Source organism: Talpa occidentalis, unplaced genomic scaffold (assembly GCF_014898055.3).
Source record: "Talpa occidentalis isolate TD23 unplaced genomic scaffold, MPIMG_talOcc4v2.1 talOcc4.2, whole genome shotgun sequence".
Lineage (NCBI taxonomy): Eukaryota > Metazoa > Chordata > Mammalia > Eulipotyphla > Talpidae > Talpa > Talpa occidentalis.
Window position 1 is genome coordinate 18,696,127 of NW_023602073.1, and position 20,007 is coordinate 18,716,133.

A 20,007-nucleotide genomic window follows, 5' to 3' on the forward strand; every position below is an offset into this window, starting at 1 on the left:
CAAAATCAACAAGGAACTATAAACCAGAGACATACCACGGAGGGGGAGAGGGGAGGGAAGGAAAGAGGAAGGACTAGGGTCAAAATAAGGGGGTGGGGGGTGCAATTGTATGGGGACTATAAACCAAAATGATAATGCATACATTGTGCAAAAATGGAAAATGATGTAAGAATTATATAAAATAAACTATTAATTAAAAATAGATACTAAGAGAAAAAAAATGAAATAAAAATTTGACCAGTACGATGACCTACAAATAAATATCTCCTTGATTTGTCTTTCACCAGAATGCATAAACATCTTTCATGTTTGTGGGTGATTTTTATTTCATGTTGTGAATTGCGGGTCTATAATAGTTATCAGGTGTATTAAGTTGCTTATCTTTTTCTTGATGATTTTTATGTAACCTGGATATTGGGCCTGATTCACAATTATGTGGATTCAGGGATTAGAGATTAATCAGAATACAAATGGCCAAATTTGCCATAATGCTTTAAAATCATTATCCTAATACATACCTTCCTACATGTACGATACACAGTGTGTTAATCACTCTGTGATCACTCCAGCAGCTTCTATTTGCTTTGTAAATTCATGGACTCAGGTAGCTATCATGTACCTTTGTCCTTCATTTAAGTATGAACTCAGAGGGCAGGCTCCACCCCATTCTGCAAATCACTCCAGTTATCAACTTCCCCAACAAGTTTCTGGAGTGGCAGATGGACAGTATGACTCCAAATTGCAAACAATGAAGGTGGCTTATAATCCTCAGGGGAAATGTCCGGTTCTCCCTGGGTTGGTATAATCCTGGCAACACAAGGAAGGAGTAGCTGGAAGTAGAGCAAAGATATAAACTTCAAATCCTGACCTTCAACCTGGACATTCTCTCATTCACCTTAAATTCAAATCCAAGTCTGAAATTGCAATTTTAGTGATTATTTCCCACTCAGTCTCCTTTCTATCTTGCTATTGGTATGCTTTGCCTAAAGAAGATCAACAGATATTTCTGGTTCGCAAAAGAATAGTTGAATAAAAGGAGAGAGATAATGGTGAGGCTATTTATAATTGCCAAGTTATGGACACTACCTGTGTCAGAGACACAGGTGTGGATAAAGATGTGGTGGTACATATACACAATGGAATACAACTCAGCTATGAAAAAGAAAGATGAATTCTTGACATTTGTGACGACATGAAGGGAAATGGAAGGTATATGATACTAAGCAAAATCAATCATATGAAAATAAAGAAACAGGGACCTCCCCGGTGGCACAGCAGGTTGAGCACAGTGCCGTGAAGCTGTCTGCAGCCTCTGCAATGCCGGTTCGGTTCCCGGCTGGCCAGGGAGAATCCCACATGGTGACGTAGACCTCTCCTGTCTCGCCTGCTGCTCCCCTCAGCAGTGCTTTCGGTCCATCTGCCTGTTCTGCTCCCTGCTCTGACTCTGGTGAGTCCTCTCACCCTCCCATGACTCTGGCCTATACCCCAGCTCTTGTATAAATAAAAATAAATCTTTAAAAAAATAAAGAAAATAAAGAAACAAAGCAAGCAGAAATTTGACAGAATGTAGCCTACCAGAGTGGGGGGAGACCCAATGGACTGTGGTGGTGGACAATGGGTGCCCTGAGGTGGGGGTGGTGTGGTAACATACATCTGAAGAGATGTGAATCTACACCTCTGTATTATATATAGTGGTATAAACCAATGTCACCTCAGTAAAATAGCATAATAACAAAAAGGAGCCATGATAGTGAGGTTAGCAGAGGGGTAAATTCCATAGTAATCTCTGAGAAAATGGGTCCCTTCAGTAAAATCAGTCCAGATGGGCTCCTGGGTCTCAAGGACTTATTCATGGCTGAAAGGACAGATAGGCTGTGCCAAGAGAAAGTATATGCTGACACAAGGGGTTCCCACCCACCCTCCAAGCACATACATTTTCTTTTGTCCTCTTCACTCTTGTAGGAATGAAGCTTTTCCAACAGATGATTCGGGAGCAGCTTGTGCAGGCTAGAGAGTGTCTCGAAGGTGTGTCTCAGAACCTCAGGATGGTCATAGTTTTTCGGTGTGTTGAACGTGTCCAACAGTGGAAGTTTCAGTACGGTGTGATTTTTCTTGATGGTCCCCATGATTACCCATGGAACTGGAGAGTCCACAGAAAGAATTTGAAGTGTGGTGTCCCTGGCGATTGTTCTGTCCCCCCACTTTCATCCATCTCTAAGAAGATAGCAAGGAATCTATATTTGGATCTCTGGTGGCTGAACAATCTGAGGGTCACAATGAACCTCACATCTTGGCCTGGAATCCTGAGTGCTCATCCTACAACTTCAAACCAGGGGAAATCAGCCACACTGGAAATACTGTGCCAAGTCTGACAGGGATCTGAGATAGAAACTCCACTTTCCTGTTGGACACGGACAATGTCTGAGGAAAAGAGTGATTTCCTAAAGGGAAGAAGGAATCCTGGTGAGCACTCATCCAGTGTTATTTTCCCACCTGGCATTAAGAGAGGCCGTGTACATAATTAAGCTCCACAGACCAGCTAGGCCCTGAGGGAGAGTGGTTACATCAGCATAGTTCTTGAGCTGTACTGAGGAAAGCTTCATCGTCCAAAACTGAGGAAATGTCCAGATTAACACAGGTAAAAAGTCAAGCTGCTTCTTACCCTCTTATGCAAATGAACACCGAGGAGACAAAGTAAACAAAGCAAAATGCTCCTGCCTTAGCTTTCCTGCTGGATGCCACTCTTTATCGTGGACCCAGAGCAGAACCCAGCACAAGTTCTAAATAATCCTCCACCAGCACCAAATTTGATAGCTCTGCCCCAAGCAAGAGAGAAGCTGCCAAGAACTACTCCCACATTTGGGGACAGATGCCAATAGTAAGGTTTACCGTGGCCACTTCTGCAACAGGCACAGCCACTGAGGCAGGTTCATCACAGCAGGTTCATCTCTCCTCCATGAACTGGCAGGTAATCACTTTGCAAAGTGCTGAGAAATAGGGAAAGTCATGTGGGCACAGCAAGCAATGCAAAAGCCAGTCTGCCAGCTGCTCACCAGACTTAAAACCTTTGGCCAAGGCCATTATGATGCAGTTACAAATGACTGGTCTCTCAGATAAGCATTAACAAATTTGTCTTTCCCATATTTCTTGCAATTTCCCCTTGTTTGACGGGTTTGTCTTCTTGCATTCCAAGGAAAAGGGTGTTAGAAAAAGCAAGCTGGTACCCACCTGTCTCTGTGCCAACCCCATCACCCCCTCTTTGCAGGCCCTCACCCATCTCCCCCTTTTTTTTCCCCTTTGTATAAATACCCCTGCCCTCTGCCAAAGAGCAGGACGGTTGTCTTTCAGACATGAGTCTGCTGCCCTCCTCATTTGTCAACAAATTAAATCACTTTCCTTTTCCTCAAACTCTGTTTTCTTTTATTGGCTGAGGGAAACTGAGGTTGGCGTTCGGTATCAATCATGATTAGCTCATAAAATACAACAGCGTCAAGAGCAGGAGACAGAAAAATTCACGGCTTAATGTTCAGTTAGCAGACTTAAAAAATAAAACTTTAAAAAATAAACGAAAGGTAGACTTTAAAGGAATTCCCTTTGAAATAAGTTGTAGAACTACCCAGACCTCTTAAATATAATGTGGTTCTCAACATCTCAGGAGATTTTCAGAGAGAAAGGGATTGGTGGGAGGGTTGGGGTAGAATGTTCTCATAGCCAGAGGCTACTTCCATCCAAGCACCTTGAGTTTAGGAGTTTAAATCCTTATAGGACCCAACTAGGAAAGAGCAAACTATGTGTTCCTTGGTCCACAGGCCAAGGAAATCAGCTATTAAAAGGTGGTTCTCCACACACTGTAATCCACCTATGTTTCTCAGTCGTTACTCTAAATAGCAGTTGATGGAATTTTTTTAGCTAGTTCTCTGAAGTTTATGGTCCTTGGTTGAAATCTGAAGCAAGCCAGAATGATTACCTTTTTAAAAAAGATTTATTTATTTACGCATACAAGAGCAGGGGTACAGGCCAGAGGGGTGTGTGTAGGGTGAGGGAGGCGGGAGGGTGAGATGATTCACCAGAGACAGAACGGGGAACAACAGGCAGATCAATGAAAGTACACTGTTGAGGGGAGCAGCGGACGAGACAGGAGAGGTCTGCTGCGCCATGTGGATTGTTTCCTGGCCAGCCGGGGATCGAACTCGTACTACAGAGGCTGTGGACAGCTTCACAGGCTGTGTCTCAACCCCTTGCGCTAACAGGGAGGCCCCAGAATGATTCCATTTTAGTTTTAAATAAATCATCTGATTTTGCAGTGGGTAGCACTTCCTCAAGGAACCCATCTCATTCACTTCCTCTGCTGATGGTGTGGAGAGAACACTGTTAAGGGACAGGAGTTGAGGGTGGAGAAGGGAGACCTGTGTGATCTGGACAGCAGCCAGCCACCCCCATGTTCCTGGATGAAACCCATCCTTCCGTTTTATATCTTGCTTTTCCAGTCTGCATATGTCCATGTCTAGACTTCAATGAGCAATAAATATATGTGCCTTTTCAAAGTGGCATTTGTGAGAGTACCATTTTCTCGCCAGGAAAGGTGAGAAAGATTCCTCCAAAGCCTGAAGCCTGCGATGCTTTCCTTATAGTGACAATGAGTTGCTAAGAAGGGCCGGCCGGGCCACTCAGGCGCCAGCAGTGTTATTAACTAAATTGATCCCACAGCATAGCAGCAGCAAGACCTGGGTTGTTTTTCTAGTTAGGTTGGTCTCTTATTCCTGACTTTTGGGTAACAGACATGTCCTTCAAGTCCTTTTTCTTTGTCTTTTTGTTCCAAAGAAGGCTGTTGTGTCTCCGGAGCACCTTCCCCTCTGCCATGGTGGATGTGACAAGATCAGCTGGCTTCCAGATGGCAAGGTGTTCAGCAACGTTCAAAGGGAGAAGATCATCTCCAAGTTTCTTAAAGAGAGCGTTCTAAAGAGAGTGTTCCGTGCCAAGCAGGCGCCCAGCTACCAGAAAGAGGAGTCCAGCCACAGCTTTCCTGGCACCAGAAAGTAAGTTTTGATCCTGAAACTCAAGACAATATTCAAAGGAAATTTATGATATAAAGGCAAGGAAAATAGGGCTGTGGGCACCCGGAGGGCTAGGAAGACTTAGGAAGCCATGCAAGCTCAGAAATCAAGTCTTGCAGAAAAAAATCAAAGGTGGAAACACGTGATTGAGAATTTATGCAAAGTACCAGCCGCAGCATATGCAGCAGCAACAGATGCAGAATATACTCATCGACGCATTTAGCTTCTCTGGGAAGCATATCCGTGTACAGCACTATCACATTCATTCTGGGAATAGATTTTATTTGATTTTTTTTTTCAAGATGTATTTTATGCATAAAGAGCTGGGGGTGGGGACTGAAATACACTGCTGAGGGGAGCAGCGGGGATAGGAGAGGTCAGCTGCACCATGTGAGTCACCGCCCTGGCTGGGAATCGAACTCGTGCTGCAGTGGCTACCAATAGCTTCACAGTGCTGTGTTTAACCCCTTGTACCACCAGGAAAGCCCTCATTCTGGGAATAGATTTTAAACCAGATTTCTTGTGTTTCTGCAAGAAAGTGTTTCTATCCTCCCAAGCAAGGCATTGCTAAGGAAGCAGAGAACTAAAGGTTAATTTCTAAAACCAAAAACACAACTCCAAACTAAAAATATTTTTGTTTAGATTTCTTTAAAGGGAATTCTACAGAGAGCTAGGATATTTAAAGTAAATGCTCACAGAGTTCTAAATCAAGAATAAATATAATTGGCTGTGACTGAAGACAAAACAGAATGGAGGGCCTCCCTGGTGGCACAAGGGGTTAAACACAGCACTGTGAAGCTATCCACAGTATCAGTAGCACAAATTCAAACCCCAGCCAGGGAGCTGACCTACATGGCGCATCAGACCTCTCCTGTCTCCCCGCTGCTACCCTTAACATTGCATTTCAGTAGATTTGCCTGCTCTGCTCCCCACTGTCTCTGGTGAATCTTCTCACCCCCCACACCTCTACCCTACACCCCAGCTCTTGTATGCATAAATAAATAAATTTAAAAAAATTAAAGTATGGCAAATCTCAGGCTACCACTGAAAATGGAATCCCAGCAGGCCTTAGAAGGAAGGCGCATTCTCTCAGGTCAAGGACTGATGTTAGAACTTGACCTGAGCTGCAAGGGACACGGCCCACTGTCCCCTGACTCCTTATTCTCCAGGCTGGGTCCAGTCCAGACCCGAGGGTTTGAAGAGATCATCCTTCTCTTAGTTGTTTCCCTTCTGTTTCACGTGGATGCACGACATTTCCTACTTAGTTCTGCTTCTTGGACTTTTCTCCTGACCACATAGGCGGGATGTGCCCCACACAGACTCTGCTGCCACTCTAATTTTACACCTGCAGTGCTCCAAGTTTTAATTCAACAAGGGATGTGAGGGAGGCCTGACTTTGACACTGATGTCAAGGCTTACAAAAGGCCTGCAGAGAAAGGAGGAACAGTCCAGTGAGCCTGGTCACCAGAAAGGAAGGTTTTTCAAAATATATTCTGTCAAGGTAAAAAAGTATTTGAGAGGATGTATTTATGGATGACAATTTTCAGAGGGATCAGGAATCAGATCAAGTTCTAAAAGAAAAGGAAAAGAGAGAAACAGAAACCCAACCAGGAAGATGGAGATGTAAGCTAGAAAGGTGAATTGCACCCACTCATGCACACATAAATTTTGTTCCTGTCCAGAGGAAAAACAAAACATTTCCCAGCTAGACATATCTGTAGAAAGTGTTAGCTGCGAAGGCATGGATCCCAGTATTTACCCAATGTACTATCTTTCAAGTAATTGTAAGTTGGGAAAAGTCACTGAATATTTTTAAAGTTCAGGTTACTCATTTCTAAAATAAGAATAACTAGCAGTATCAAATTCATTGTGCTGTTAACGAGTCTTAAAAATGGTTCATCTATAGAAAATGTTCAGCATGATGATAGTCACCACACCATACACCATATATTCTAGTGATGTTATTCTTGGAGCAATTTAATTCAAACATTTATTGAGTAACTGTTATCCTGTGCCAGGCACTCCACTAGAACAGGCCAGGTCTTGCCTTGAAGGTGTTGGAAAGCTTATGAGTGAAATATCATAACTGAATAATTATGTGACAGTGAATGAGAAATTATAAACAAACCATTTATATATAACCTGAAATAGGGATGTCAGAGGATCAATTAATTCTCCCTGGGGTGTCAGGGAAGACAAGTGAACTAGATCTACATGCATAGGATTTAACATGGCAGAGGGAGGGAGGAGGGTGCTCAGGGGAGTCATGCAACATCTGACACATTTGACATGTAGCAGGCCCAGGAAAGGTGATGTGCAGGCCTCTAAATCTGGCTGCAGGCCTGGCTAAGAATGTGGACTTTACTTGTTAGGCCTTCGGAGCACAAACGAACAGGTCTGTGTTTTAGAGCTACAGAATGGAAAGTAGAAGAGGCCCCAGAGACCATCTTCCAAGGGCCTAGGTAACCTCCTGTTCCCTCACCTGTCCTGTCTCCTAGGAACCTTAGCAGGTAGGCAGTGATGGAGATGCAGGATGAACCAGACAGGCAAGGCCCATGCCCGCAGAGAGTTTTACACTCTAGTGGCATCAAACAGACAACAAAAAAGCAAACAGGACAAATAAACCAGACCGCAAGGACCAGAGAATTGCAGCCGGTATTAGGAGATGCAGTGAGGTGGCTAAGGCTTCTCTAAAGTGAAGTCAGGGAGCCCTTTCTGAGAGGAAAACAGAAACACAGAGGAAGGAGACAGACATCCCTGGGCAGAGGGGGTTGGGAGTGGGGAGCAAAGATCTGAGAAACCCTGGAAATTCTTTTCAGCATCTGGTGTATCTGTATGTGTTTTTCTGGGAAATTCTCAAAGATACGTGGGATCCCCTTCGACCAAATGTTAAGAACCAGTGCATTTAGGACACCACTAAAGGACACATGTGGGCCGGGGAGGTTTGACTCTCCAGCTGGGCTTTCAACCTAACTGAGCATCAGCAACCTAACAAAAGCATCAGCAAAGGACCCCAGACATTTCTTCTTCAAATACCAACACCTCATTATGAAGGGTGCATGCCACAAGCATTTTTACTATTCATTTACCTACATGGACTTGAGCTCGATTCTCAGACACAAACATGTAAATACCCACATATTTACTACTTACATACATTCTATACATATCGTAATGCATATGTTATATCAACAGTATGCGTGTATATATTCCTCCGCCCCTACCCCATCCACCCTATCCCCACTCCCATCCTCACCCCGACTTACCTCACGCTATCCAAGTAAGAGATACTCGAAGGGCAAAACTGGCCTCCCTTGGTCTGAAGTGAATCCTAGATGAAAAAAAAACCTCAAAAACAAAACACACTCGTTTTTCTGACCATCAAGCGATGCCCCTGACCTAGAAGTGACCGTGGCGGGCACACTGTCAGCGGGCGCCTCCCTTTGCGCCCCTTCGTCCCATGTGGGCTGCCAGAGTCTGGCGAGAACTTGGCCACATCGAGCCCCGAGTCCAGCGCAGCGCCGGGCAGGGCACCCTCGGTGCGTGGCCCGGCCCTGGGGAGGAAGAGGCGGGCCAGGCCTTGGCGGCTGGGGGCCCACCCGGAGCCACCCGGGGCCCCGCTGGGTCGCTCAGGGTCAAGGTCAGGCCCCGGAAGGCGCTGACCCCCAGCGCCGGCCCCCCCACCCCCCGCCCGCCATGGCCGAGTGGCGCCGGCCGTCCCGGGGGCACGGATGCCTGCGGACCCCCTCCGGGCCCAGCAGCTGGGCCGCCGCGCCTGCGGACGCCGGTACCCGGTGGCCCCAGTGGAACGCGGGGCCGCGGCGGGTGGCGCCGCTCCAGGACCGGGGCCGCGGGGCCCGGCCGCCAGCGAGGCCGCCCTGGGCACCCCCCGCGCCCGCCCGCGGGCCCCGCCGGCCGCCCGCCCGCGGCCCGCTGCCCGCGCTGCCCTCCCTGTCCCCCCGCGGCAGGAAGGCCGAGCCGGACGCGGCGCCCGCCAAGCCGCACGCGGAGGCGCCGGGGCCTCGGGGCGCCCTCGGGGACGACGCCGGGGACGACACGTGGGCCACGGGGTAAGAGTGGCCGCCCCGTCCCAGGCCCTCCCTTCCAGGCCGCCGCCCCACGCCGGGCCCGACCCCTCTCTCGGGCCCCCTCCCAGCCGCGGCCCCCCGCCCCCCAGCCGCCCGCGCCCCCCCCAGCCGAGCAGAAGCGGGAGCGCCACCCCCACCCCCCGCCGCCCCACTTAGCCCTCGCCCCACTTCTCAGCACCACCCGCCCCTACAGACAATAAATTGTAAACGTTGAGAAAATAGCTGATGACTGCGGTGGCTTTCATGTGCGAGTCTTTCTGAGAGCCAGAGATTCGATGGTTTTTACCTCAGGCCGGGGTGGGCGGAGGCGGCGCATGATAGTTTGGTCTGGAAAGCGGTGTTGGCTCCTGAGGGCCTGTTAGTGTCTCTGAACTGTCTGGGGCGCGGGCCCGCCTGGGGCTTTCATCCCGCAATCCAGAAGCTTTGAATGCCTGGGACAGAACTAGCCCTCTGTGGTAAGTTCCAGAGAATTCCTTGTCTTTTGTCTAATTTGTATTTTATCCTCCTGCCTGATGTCTCCTTTCTCACCCTGGCATTTCCTAATCTTCTGTCAGGAGATCTTCCCACTGGCTGGGCCCTCTCTGCCCCCATTTTCTGACTGAGTAGCTGGTTGACTACCTGATGCTGTCCCCAGCCTGCCTTCCTAGGCCCCTCCCCTGCTTCCTAAGCATTTTCTTCACCTCCTTTAGTTGGGGAGCCAAAGCTCATGTTTTCTCTTAAATAAATGTTGTGCCTCACCCATCCATGTGCCTGTCCCACAACCTGTATAGGATTTTAAGGGAACACAGGACCAGCTACAGCAAAATGGGGAGAAGAAACGGGGAGACCGGTGGCACCAACCTGCGGGCCTCAGACATCTCTCATGAGGTATGGCAGATGCTGTTGAACTTGAGTGTTTGGGTAGCGGCTCCCCTTGAGTGTTTAGGTAGCGGCTCCCCTATTGCCCCTTCTGCAGAGGCCCCTTGCTGCTTTCTCTCTGCCAGAGGTCTGTACCGAGTCCTCTCTTGGAACATATGAAACAGAGAAAGTTTCTTTCTTTTCACAAAGCAAAAGTTAGCCAGCCTCTCTAATTCGCCAACATTTCCTATAGCAATTGGGTTTTGTTAAAGATGCTACTTGATCAATCAGGCAGTATTTACCTTTTTAAAGCTTCTCACACATGTTTTGTGGGAAAATGTTGGTAAGGCAGATGGGCTCTTGAAAAGGGGAACCCACCCCAACCATTCGGGAGTTTGCAGTCTAGCTGACACCACATGTGATGTTGAGTCTCGCTTGCCACTTTCCACATTTGATGATTTTAGTTTTATTGTTAATATAAGACTAGTTCTCTCACATGTTATGTTGTACTTGAGCATGCTAGGATTACATGACTGAAAGAAACTTGAGAATCTATCAGGGAGGTTTTAAAAATACAGATAAGTGGAACTTAACGTTAATCCTGATGAATCAGAATCTGTGGTATTTTTTTTCAACTGTTATTTTTTAAAGGCTCCCCCAGTGAGTATCATGTAGAGACTAGACCTGTACCGAGGGAGCAGAGAACTTTACTTATTTTTCAAAAATCTCCAGAGAAAATCACCTGTGGCCTATCTTCCAGTGTTCAACTACCCTTTCTTGTCTCCAAGGAGACAACTTCCTTGCGGGTCAACTAAATCTCCACACGGACTTTAAGCTCATTTCTGCCTGTTCCACCTCAGTGTGGAGAGCTGATACTGAACTCCTAGCACTTCATTTGGATATTGGTTAGAGTTTAATATATAAAGGGGTTTTCTTGTTTGAGATAGAAAACAACAGAGTTCACTTCTTAAAAATTACTTAAACTGCCTCATCATTTCCCCTTCTCTAGGATAAGTTATTACAAGCCTCTTCTATACACACTCCATATTTCCCTCCCAGAGTGCTCGGCACAGTTTCCAGAATTCCCCCAGTCTTTCTTAGCACCGTTCTCATTCCTTTGGGGGTTTTCTTTGGGATATTTCCTGAGAGTTACTCAATATCTGGAGTCTAGGATGTGCCGGGGACTGATCAGCGTCAAGGATGATGTGACGATGAGAGGGTTTTCTTTGGTTGATGGAAAAATTTTATAGGCTTTCAGGTCTGGTATTCAGATACAGAAAATTTAGTGAATGTACCCTATGGACCAGGAATACCCTGAACTGGACATTTTATTCTCTCCTAAACATCTAATTTGGAAATCTGTGTGCCATGACTTTTAAGAAAATGAGAATGAAACTGTAATTATTGTAAGAGCCTTTCCATGTCTGCACTATGTTGTCAAAAGCTGATAGGTCAGATAAGAGGCCATGGCCCACTCCTTGGAAATGCTGGCCTGTCCTTACGGGAGGGAGGGGCCTTGTACCTTTTGTCATCCTTTGCCCAAAGGGCATGTAACATCATGCATAGAGCTTTTGAACTTTCCTTAACATTATCTTAAAATGAATATTGTTTTAGAACTTACCTCACTGGAGCGTGGATTCAGAAGGACCTGTGTCTGAAAATAAAAACCACCTCCCTGGAAGGGAGAGTGCAGCAGGTGGTAAGAAACTCTAGCTATCTTTACACCGATAATTGTAAACACATGGAGATTTATATTTATAACATGAATAGCTGCTCATATTAAAGGGGGTTTGCTTTTTGATATAACCAGTGTTGTTTAATTATTAATTGTCATTTTTTCATATACATTCTTTCAGGCAAAATTAACAAGGTAAGGATAAATGTTTGGTTTTAAATAATTCAGAAAACTGTATTAAACATTATATGTATATATGTTCTTGAAAAAAAGTTTCTTTCCTCAAAGTTAAACTTTACATTTCCCTTCTATAGAGTTCTTTAAGCAAGTCAAAGCCTTTACTGTTTTCCAGGGGTGCAAATTGGTTATTCAATTAATATTATATTAAGTTAATATAACAATATTGTAAGTGAAAATTAACATTGTAGATAGTGAAAATATTGTTTTCTAGAGATTGCAAAAAGGGAAGTAGTCTCGGCCCTTAAGATATCATAAAGCTATTGAAATGTTTAACATATTATTATTAGTGTGAAAATTTATCTTTCATTTACCTTTTTTTGATCAAAAGATAAAATACCTCCTATTAGAAGAAAGACAGTCTTTCATGATATTCAAGACTCATTAGGTTACACTTAGTATTAATGATTAAAGTCATTGCTGCTGAAGCCAGCAAAAACAAATGACGTCTGTGTGGATTAAAGAGGAGTATCCAAGGATTTGACTGCATATTTCTTGGTTAGAACAAGAACTGTACATTCTTAGAAGAATAGGGGAGCAGAGATATGTTGTGTTCAAAAGTTTCCTCTGCTTTATAGAACCATCTGGAAATTCCAATAGAGCAAATGATGCTAGACCTTAATTTGTCAGAGCCTGCTCACAAAATAACACAGGTGGGGATTTATTCATCATACTCTTAGTAAAGTGTTGTTTAGAAATCCATGCAGTCACTAAATTGTCCATGGTTTTTCTCTTATCAGAATAGTAAACAAGGGTCATTTCAGTTATGGGGTTATCCTCTTAACGAAGGAAGTGCCACAGAGAACAGGTGAGCGCGTACTTACTTATTTTTGTGAACCCCTAAATGACTAAAACAAAGTCAACTACGGATGCGATAACTACTCGTCTGAAATTCTAGAACCGAACACAACTAGAAGAAAAAAGCATTGTGTACAAATAGTGGGAGATTACAGAGACTTGCCCTTCACCAGGGCATGTGACTGGCAGACCCCACGGAGATAACCGGGACATGGGTGATTAAGCCTTTACTTCCCTTACAAGAAGTGTTAAGATGGATAGAGTTTGGACCTGTTTTTTGAAGGGAAGAGGAATTGTAATAGAAAAGTAATTTCCCACGTGCGTGGAAGAATTTAAATTCATTGAACCCTCATTGAACTCAGTGAATAATCACAGCAATGCTATAAGGTAGGTTCTGTCACCATCACCCTGTTTTACAGATGATAACACTGAGGCTGACAGGCAGTTCACCTAGGCCACACCATCAATGACTGGTAGAACCAGGTTGTAAAAGTAGCTTGGTTCTCGCTCATCACCATTATGCTATATTACTTCTCAGATCTTACCTGGGTTTGAATGCTTTTATATAGAGAGATAGATAGATATAGTGTGTGTGTGTGTGTGTGTATGTATATATATATATATATATATATATTAAAAAGGTGTGTTTGTGTGTACATATATATATTTTTTGTTCTTAAATTTTCTTTTTTTTTAAGATTATTTATGCATACAAGAGCTGGGGTACAGGCCAGAGGTGTGGGAGTGAGAGGATTCAGCAGAGACAGAGTGGGGAACAGAACAGGCAGATTGACCAAAGTATACTGCTGATGGGAGCAGCGGGCGAGTTAGGAGAGGTCTGCTGCGCCATGTGGGTTGCTCCCTGGCTGGCGGGGAATCGAACCCTTGAACTCATGCTGCAGAAGCTGAGGACAGCTTCATAGGTTGTGTCTTAACCCCTTGTGCCACCAGGGAGGCCCCTCTTAAATTTTCATGTGTATTAGAACCAGCTAGAATGTTTCTTAAAAACACAAATTACTGTTAATTCGAAATTAACACTTCATCGAGCCTTGTCATGTCACCTTTATGCACAGTGTATTTCTTAATGGAGATCCTGAAGTCTGTTCCTCTCTTTTGACCCAGTTTCACAACAGGGTGGTTCCCTTGATAACAATTACTTCCTAATCTGATGATTTTACCTCTGATAGGCTCAGTGAAGCTCACCTCAGGCTGGAATTTCAGGGGTGAATCTGGGAAGCACAGTGACTAATGTTCAGTGGAAAACTGGTGCCTGCAGGGTAGGAGAGACTGGAAAGAACTCAGCTGGGAACAGGAATTTCAATGAGAGGTCAAATTAAGTCAATTTTATCACATGGACAGAGGAGCAAACACAAACTGAGGCAGTCAAGGGCAGCAGCCAAGGCCACGGACCTGGGGTCCCAGCACATGGCTTTGATTCCCAGCTCTTCCACTTACTAGATGCGCAAACCTCACCTGTCTGTGCCTCAGTTTCCTTACCCATAAAAGGTAGAAAATCAAAGTGCCTGTCTCACGAGGTTGTTGCGGGACTACCCAGAATAATGTGTTTATAGCTTTTCATTATTGATACTGGAAGGGCCTGATAAAGGGCAGAGTTAGAAGTTGGGCATCCGTGAAAGATTAGTCTTCTAATCTAGTCTTCTAACCTCCAAATTTCATGCTCTTTTTTTTTTTAAGATTTATTTATTTATGCATATACAAGACGTGGGGTACAGTCCAGAGATGTGGGGGGTGAGAGGATTCACCAGAGACACAGTGGGGAACAGAACAGGCAGATTGACTGAAATACACTGCTGAGGGGAGCAGCAGGCGAGACAGGAGAGGTCTGCCTCGCCACGTCTCTCCTACCTACTCCTAAAACAAAAGTGCACCATCAGGTGAACATTACTGTGGGCTATGTCTGGAGTAATTTTTAATAGCCATTGTCTTGTTTCTTTGTATATTAGAATAATTTTTAAAAAGCATAATGGATAGGGCCTCCCTGGTGGTCTTGGGGGTAAGCCTCAGCATTACCACTGCGATCCCCTCCGAAGCAGCATGAGTTCAGTCCTCACTGGGGACTGAAGTGGGTGCAGCAGACTTCTCCTTTCTCGCCCACTGCTCCCCGCAGCAGTATATTTCAGTAGATCTGCCTGTTCCACACCCCACTCTGTCTCTGGTGAATCCTCTCACCTGCCCCCCACCTCTGGCCGACACCCCAATTCTACGCAAAAATAAATAAATAAAATCTTAAAAGCATAATGACTAAAGTAAAACCCTTTATTAAGTAACCTTCATTAGGTAACATTCTAAGTGTCTTTTTTTTTAAAAAAAGATTTATTTATTTATGTATACAAGAGCTCGGGTATAGGCCAGAGGCGTGGGGGGTGAGAGGATCGACCAGAGATAGAGTGGGGAACAGAATGGGCAGATTGACCGAAGTACACGGCTGAGGGGAGCAGCAGGTGAGACAGGAGAGATCTGCTGCCCCATGTGGGTTGCTTCCTGGCTGGCCGGGATCGAACTCATGCTGCAGTGGCTGCGGTTTGCTTCATAGTGCGGTGCTTAAACCCTTGCGCCACCAGGGAGGCCCCTAAGTGTCTCTTTTTATCTAACTCTAGGCCAATAGACATTTCACTGTAATTTCAGTTTGCACTGGATAGCCTCTTTTTCAGACTTCTTAACTGCATGTACAATATGTTCAAAGATAAATATATAAAATTAGTCTAGTGTTCCTCAGGCACTAGATTGCTCTCCACCTGAGAATGGACAATGGAATGCCCAGTTAATATCTCAATCTATACTTTTCAAAATTGCATACATTTCACTGTGATTAAGGCATATTAGGAAATTAACATTTCTGTTACAGCTAGGTAGATCAATGTGTCACTGGGAACTAAACATTAAACAGTCTTTGATAAAGGTTATTTGTTATCATTTTGACAGCATTTTCATTCCAGGCAACAAGTCATTCATTCATGAAATCATTTTTTTCAGGGATTTCAAGAAATCTTCAATGGAGACTGGCTTTAATGTAACCAATAATTCCAGAAGGCTGTTTACGATGAACGACCCTCTTAGTGCCTCAGTTGATAAGCAAATTGGTTCCTACCCTAGTCTGCAGATGCCTTTAGGTCTCTGCTGGCCCTACGCTGACGGAGACTTTTTTAAGGACAGAATGGAACCTCGCCTTACTTTGTATTCAACTGAAGACATCAACAGTGACATTTTCTCTCCGCTGAACTGGAATTTGAAATATGGAAACAGCAGCGTGGAAGAAAATTTAACAGATGAAAGCGATTTATCAGAAAATGAAAAAGCAAATGACACTTTACTGAGCTATTTTAAAAAGATGGACCTGAACTTAAAACCAGAGACAATAGACACCGTTGAAGAGCCTTTCACAGAGGAATCGAGTGAGGTATTCCCGTATCCTGATTTTCTCCCTCCTCCTTTCAACACCCTGGACTTGCACAAATTGGCCCTTTCAAAATCTGAGAGTTGGAAAGGGACCATGGAACCTGCAGAAAGCTCTGTTGATCGCTTGATAACCCGTTTACTGGAAATGGAAAGAGTACAACACTTGACTGTACAAAAAGAGCGGCCAAGGCTGCCCTCCACCTTCTGCACCCTGGCAGTTAATGAACGACCGTCTTCCTCCAAAGCTCTATCCAAAGGGAGACAGCCAAAGCTTTCTGACTCTTTAAGTCTTCAGACAATGGGTATAGATAAAAATCGAGAAAAAAGGAAAAGCAGTTCTGGTCCTTTCAGCCTGGAACAAAATGCTGCAAAATGGAACTGGAGCAATGCTGGGAAATACAAGTGGAGTTCTAGGCCATCTCTAAAAAGCTCCACCTCTGCGAAACAATTGATTGCAACTTACAAAGACTTCAAGAGTCCCAAAAGTTCCATTTTAATTCCATGCCAAGAACTCTCTGCTAAGCAAGTGACTGCCCAGACAACTCCATCACTGGTTAAAATGGTCTCGGCTAGATGTCTGCCACCGAGGTCTCCGGTCCATGTTTCACCCCTCCCTCTGTCTTTTCCCGAAAACCAGAGGGAAGAAATTAAGGCATCAAGGACCAAAAAGAAACTTTACCGAAAAAATATAGCATTGGACAGACCGTTCTATATTCAGAAGCTAAACTGTCTGTCACCATCATTTATAGTGAAGGATAAGTGCTCACCCATTAACCAAAAGTAACACTGTTCTTCCATGTGAGCACATCTGTTCCAAGAAGTCCGGCTAAAATATGGTTCATCATGCAGAAGATACAGGTAATAAAATCACACACAAAACAATTGCTCCATATGATACAGAGTGGGGCTTGTGAGAATCTCTGCTGAGATGTCTGTGTAGACCCTGGCGCTCCTAGACGGGGAGAGGGGACATCTTTTGCACGTTATGTTGCAGAGAAGTGTTCACTTAATAAACTAAGGCATTTGAGTCAAAAGATTATTTGTTTCCAGTTGTAACTCTGTCATCAATAAATGGTATAAATAAAGTATTCCCACTGTCGTCTTTTATTGTGTTCTTAGGCGGTCCTACGTGAGGCCATTATTTGATCAGTGATGTCTTTGGTTCTCTGGTACTTTTTTTGCTTTCCCTCCTCATCTCCACAAACCTCCTTTGTCTACTCTTTTGACCTCTGGGTATTTGTTTGGCTCTTCAAAGCTCAAGTTGGTCTTCTGTTAAATTAACATACAAGATCCAGAAAGCCCTATGAGTCATAGGCTTTCCATTTCCCAGGCACTCTCATCATATTCAGGAGAGCAAGACCAGTTCTCTTTGGGGCCCAACCTCAGGTTTAGGCATGAAACAGTCCTCTTCTACTCAGCTCAAATAGTCGAAAGAAAAATCTATTGTATGTTTATATATATATATAAAAAAAAGAAATAAACAACTGCTTCACAAAGAATCTGCTATCTCAGATTTAACCTAATCAGTGAGGTGAAGAACCTAGGCAAGAAATACTACAAGACATTATAAACGGTTTAGATCATGACACAAGGAGATGCAAAGACAGTCCATGCTCATGGATAGGAGAATCAATATAATTAAAATTACTATTCTTCCTAAAGAAATAAATTTAATGCAATCCAATGCAATGCAAAACACCAATTACACACAAGGAAATTTAACAAAAAATACTGAAATTTATATGAAACCATAGAAGGCCTCAACAGCAAAAGCAATCCAGAGAAAAAAGAAAAGTGGAGGTATGACATTTTTTGATGTTAAACTATACTATAAAGTGATGTTAATTAAAACAATATCATATTACCATGAAAATATACACCTACCTCAATGAGAACAGAATCCAAACCCCAGGGCATCCCCGGTGGTGTAGGGGTTAAGTCTCAGCACTATCACTGGTATAGCCTGAGATAGATCCCCAGCCAGGGAGCTACACGCATGGTGCAGCAGACCTCTTCTGTCTCCCCCGCTGCTCCCCTCACCAGTGTATTTCAGTAGATCTGCCTGTTCTGCTCCCTCTCACCCACCACACCTCTGGCCTACACCCCAGTTCTTCTGTGCATAAATAAATAAATCTTAAAAAATATCAAAAGCCCAGAAATAAATCCATATACATAGCACCACTTAATTTGTGATAAAACAGGTATGACTATACAATGGGTAAAGTAGAGTCTCCTTAACAAATTGTGCTGGTAAAACTGGAAGGCCATATGTAGAAGATCTGAAGTTAGATAACAAAGTCCATGCACAAAAATAAATTTAAAAATGGGTTGAAGAACTTAGATATAAGAACTGTAACAATAAAACATGTTGAAGAAAAAATTGATGATACATTCAATGACAAAGATGTTTTTGGAGACTTGACTCCTATGACTAGGGAAATAAAAGCAAAAATTAAAAAATGACATTACCTTAAAAGAATTTTTAAAGATTCAACTAAAAAGCTGTTGAAAGTAATCAACAAATTAAAATTGCAGGACACAAAGTTGACACACAAAAATCAGTTGCATTTCCATATACTATTAAGGGAACCTCTGAAACTTATAAACTATCCCACTTTCAAAAGCATCAGATCAAAATAGTAAAGCAGCATTAAGTTTAACACAGGAGGGTAAGGTCTCAACACTGAACACTCTAGGACACTGATGAGAGAAATGGAAGTAGACACAAACCAAAGGAAAGACATCTTTGTATTCCTGGGTCAGAAGAATGACTTAAAAATTCTAACTACTTAAATCATCTATAGATTCCACAAAAGGTTTACAAAAAAAAAATCCAATAGAAGCATCTGCAGAAATCGAAAAAATATTTCTAAAATGTATATATGACAAAACACCCAAATACTCAAAGAAGTTCTAAGAACAACAGAGCTGGAGGCATCACGCTTCCTGACTGCAACCTCCATTACATATCCATAATCACGAAAACAGCATGGTGCTGGGATAAAACAGACAACTGGACCCATGAAACAAAAAGCCCTAAATTAAACTCCCACATGCATGGCTGACTCTTATTTGATAAAGGAACCAAGAACAACTATTTGGCAAGGGTTGTACCTTCAAGTCATGTTGGGAAACCTGAATAAGTAAATGCAGGAAAGTGACACTGAATTTCAATCTTACACTAGTCACAAAAATTAACTCAGAATGGATCAAATACTTCAACAGAAAGCCTGACCATAAAACTCCTACAAGAAAAGAGAAGTTCCTCACTTTAAGTCTTGAAAAAGATTTTTTGGAAATGAAACAACATTCTTAGTACCAACAAATAAACCAAAAGTGGAACTACATCATAATTTAAAGCTTTTTTTTTTTTTAAGATTTATTTATTTGTTTGTTTGTTTGTTTATACAAGCACTGGGTACAGTCAGAAGTGCGGGAGGGTGAGAGAATTCACCAGAGCCGGAGCGGGGAGCAGAGCAGGCAGAAGAACGGAAGTACACTGCTGAGGGGAGCAGCGGGCGGCAGGAAAGGTCTGAGCACCATGTGGGACCCTCCTCCGGTGGCAGGGGAGCAGCCGGGGATTGAACCAGCGCTGCAGAGGCTGCGGGCAGCTTCGCAACCCAGCGCTAAATAGCTGCGCCACCGGGGAGGCCCAATTTAAAGCTTTGGCACAAAAAAATAATAAATAAAAAAAAATCTAAAAAATGGGAGAATTTTTTTTTTACAAACTATATGTCAGGTACGGGGTTAATATCTAAAGTATAAATATTGTTGAACTATATAACCTATATATATAATATATACTAACCAAAATATATACATATATATTCTTTATATATTTCATATCGGCACATGAAATAGACATTTCCCTAAAAAGACACCTGAACCACCAATAGGTAAT

General features: G+C 43.7%; 2 protein-coding genes across 18 annotated transcripts in view; one reads left to right on the forward strand and one right to left on the reverse strand.

Annotated features, from left to right (window-relative positions):
• The window catches only part of LOC119251825 (testis expressed protein 56-like), an 84,540-nt gene that overhangs the window by 36,775 nt on the left and 27,758 nt on the right, over positions 1-20,007 (reverse strand). For 4 of the 13 annotated variants that reach the window (XM_054698018.1, XM_054698016.1, XM_054698017.1 and 1 more), the window contains 3 exons: positions 11,601-11,654; positions 9,983-10,145; positions 8,321-8,385 (listed from right to left, as the gene is read on the reverse strand). The exons of 1 other annotated variant lie outside the window; for it this stretch is intronic. Coding sequence is in view for 3 of the 12 variants with exons in the window: in XM_037519117.2 (XP_037375014.1) it covers positions 1,934-2,126 (193 nt within the window). In the remaining 9 variants the exon portion in view is untranslated. Of the gene's footprint in view, positions 1-1,933; positions 2,442-2,889; positions 3,231-8,320; positions 8,403-9,428; positions 10,146-11,600; positions 11,655-13,892; positions 19,912-20,007 lie in introns of those variants that run through there. 8 more of the 13 variants (XM_037519117.2, XM_054698019.1, XM_054698023.1 and 5 more) reach the window with 8 other exon arrangements.
• Positions 2,277-17,205, forward strand: LOC119251798 (protein FAM217A-like). Of its 5 annotated transcripts, none has more exons than XM_037519067.2 (9): positions 2,279-2,968; positions 4,822-5,036; positions 9,023-9,124; positions 9,913-10,009; positions 11,594-11,678; positions 11,836-11,849; positions 12,470-12,544; positions 12,632-12,699; positions 15,684-17,205. In XM_037519067.2, the coding sequence occupies exons 1-9, from the start codon at positions 2,870-2,872 to the stop codon at positions 16,888-16,890; spliced, it is 1,962 nt and encodes a 653-aa protein (XP_037374964.2). In that variant the 5' UTR covers positions 2,279-2,869; the 3' UTR covers positions 16,891-17,205. The 5 variants fall into 5 exon arrangements, with proteins under 5 accessions (XP_054553958.1, XP_037374964.2, XP_054553956.1 ...); XM_054697981.1 differs by having other exon boundaries at positions 2,279-2,638; XM_054697982.1 differs by lacking the exon at positions 9,023-9,124.